The sequence below is a fragment of the Gekko japonicus genome, unplaced genomic scaffold (genome assembly GCF_001447785.1).
Source record: "Gekko japonicus isolate JY-2015 unplaced genomic scaffold, Gekko_japonicus_V1.1 scaffold1601, whole genome shotgun sequence".
In the NCBI taxonomy this organism is placed as follows: domain Eukaryota; kingdom Metazoa; phylum Chordata; class Lepidosauria; order Squamata; family Gekkonidae; genus Gekko; species Gekko japonicus.
The window spans coordinates 295,801-297,712 of NW_015160258.1; the positions used below are offsets into that span (position 1 = coordinate 295,801).

A 1,912-nucleotide genomic window follows, 5' to 3' on the forward strand; every position below is an offset into this window, starting at 1 on the left:
AAATATGTAATTATATAACAATTAAAAATAAAAGTTATATCATTATTCCATCTCTGATATAATGGGAAGAGCTGGATTGTAGCTCTTTGCTGTCACTCACATTGCCTTGTCAAACATGACCCTGATCTGAATCTTTGAGTTGTTGTTTGGCTTTTACGACACTGGAAGGAGAGCTGCCCTGACCTGGGTAGCCCAGGCAAGTCTGATCTTGTCAGATCTCAGAAGCTAAGCAGGGTCGACTCTGGCAAGTACTTGGATGGGAGACCTCCTCGAAATTCCAGAGGTGGGAGGTGGGGGCAGGCATTATTCAGCCACCTCTCTGAATATCCCTCAGGCCCCCCAGTAGGGGTCAGTCACCAGAACGTTGCCATGACTTCCAGGTGCGCTCTCTCTCTCTCTCTCTCTCTCTGACTCACCTAAAAAGGTAAAGGTAAAGGTTCCCTTGCTCGAAAGCCAGTCAAGTCCGACTCTAGGGTTGCGGTGCTCATCTCCGTTTCAAAGCCGAAGAGCCAGCGCTGTCCGAAGACGTTTCCGTGGTCATGTGGCCGGCATGATTAAACACCAAGGCGCACAGAACGCTGTTACCTTCCCACTGAAGCGTTCGAACTACTAGGTTGGCAGGAGCTGGAACTAGAGACGGGAGCTAACTGCGTCATGCAGCACTAGGGTCTCAAACTGCCAAACTACAGACCTTCTGGTCTGCTGCTCAGCATCTTAACCCTTCCACAGCCGGCAGTTCAGCGTCTTAACCACTTGAGCCACCGCAGCGCCTACTCACTCACCTGCACACACATAAAAAATACACCCGTTCCATTCTTCCAGGAGAAGCATCTTTAGCCATGTTGGAAAATGTCTTTATGTTCAATTCTCTGTAGATCTCATTTGATTATCTTGGATTCTGTTCCCCATACCCCAGGTTTTCAGATCGATAGACAGCAGAAATGACCATGACTGCCAACAAGAATGCCAGTGTCATCAGGAGAGCTGGAGGAAGTAAAGTCCCTCGAGATACTTTGGATCGGTAAGTCCAGAGTAAATATTGATTGTTTCTTGTTGCGCTTTTCCTGAAGCTGAATTGCTACAATTCCAGCAGAAGGAAAATGTGTAGTCACTAACCACTGGAAAGCAGGAATCGAACTGATGAAACCTGGATTAGGAATTCTGAGGAGGATGGAATTCTGAGATTTCTGGTGAGCTTCCTGGCTGAGTGGGCATTTGACCCTGCATCTACTAGGCCCGAGTCTGATACACTAACACTGTACCTTATTGGATGCAGAATAGACTGTCAACAGCTATTAGTTGTGAGTCACGATAGCTAAATAAGACCTCCATGTCTAAGGACAGTTACCTTTCAAGTCCTTAATGCTGTAGAAAGACAATGTGGACTGTGGGCTTTTGCTTTTATGATCTTGTTTGTCCAGGAAAATGCTACCTGAGTTATCCATGAGTTTCCTCATTTTAATAAATCAGTTGAAGTAGTACTGACAGTGGTTTAATTTGGGGCTTGGAAGGATTTATTCCAACCTCATTTGCAAAAGAAGCATACTACGACAAAGCCATGAACAACTGATTTGACAGTGATTTAAAGTAGGATTTGCTCAGAAACCTACACAGAAACAGATTGGGGGATTTCTGTTCCGTTAGAAGCCGTGCTTTATGCTTCTATTCCATTAGTGTGGATGTAATTTTTTTTGTAGTAACTTGCAATGCTACAAGTATAATTTTGTTTTCTTCAGAGGTTATTTAGATGTGATTTGATGCCGCAAATTTGGGTTTAATCATGATTGCCTCAGCCATGAATGCATACATGCCGAGAGATTATATAAAGACCTGCTGCCTGGAACTGGGAAGGGAGAGGCGGCTACTACCTTAGCCTGCGGAGTAGTAGCTTCTAAAGTTTTTGTCTCTGTAG

General features: G+C 44.7%; 1 protein-coding gene across 2 annotated transcripts in view; it reads left to right on the forward strand.

Annotated features, from left to right (window-relative positions):
• ST5 (suppression of tumorigenicity 5) overlaps nucleotides 1-1,912 on the forward strand; it is a 186,772-nt gene that overhangs the window by 55,642 nt on the left and 129,218 nt on the right. For both annotated transcript variants that reach the window (XM_015414621.1, XM_015414613.1), the window contains exon 2: nucleotides 917-1,021. In XM_015414621.1, coding sequence (XP_015270107.1) covers nucleotides 942-1,021 — 80 coding nt within the window. In that variant the 5' untranslated portion in view covers nucleotides 917-941. The remainder of the gene's footprint in view (nucleotides 1-916; nucleotides 1,022-1,912) is intronic.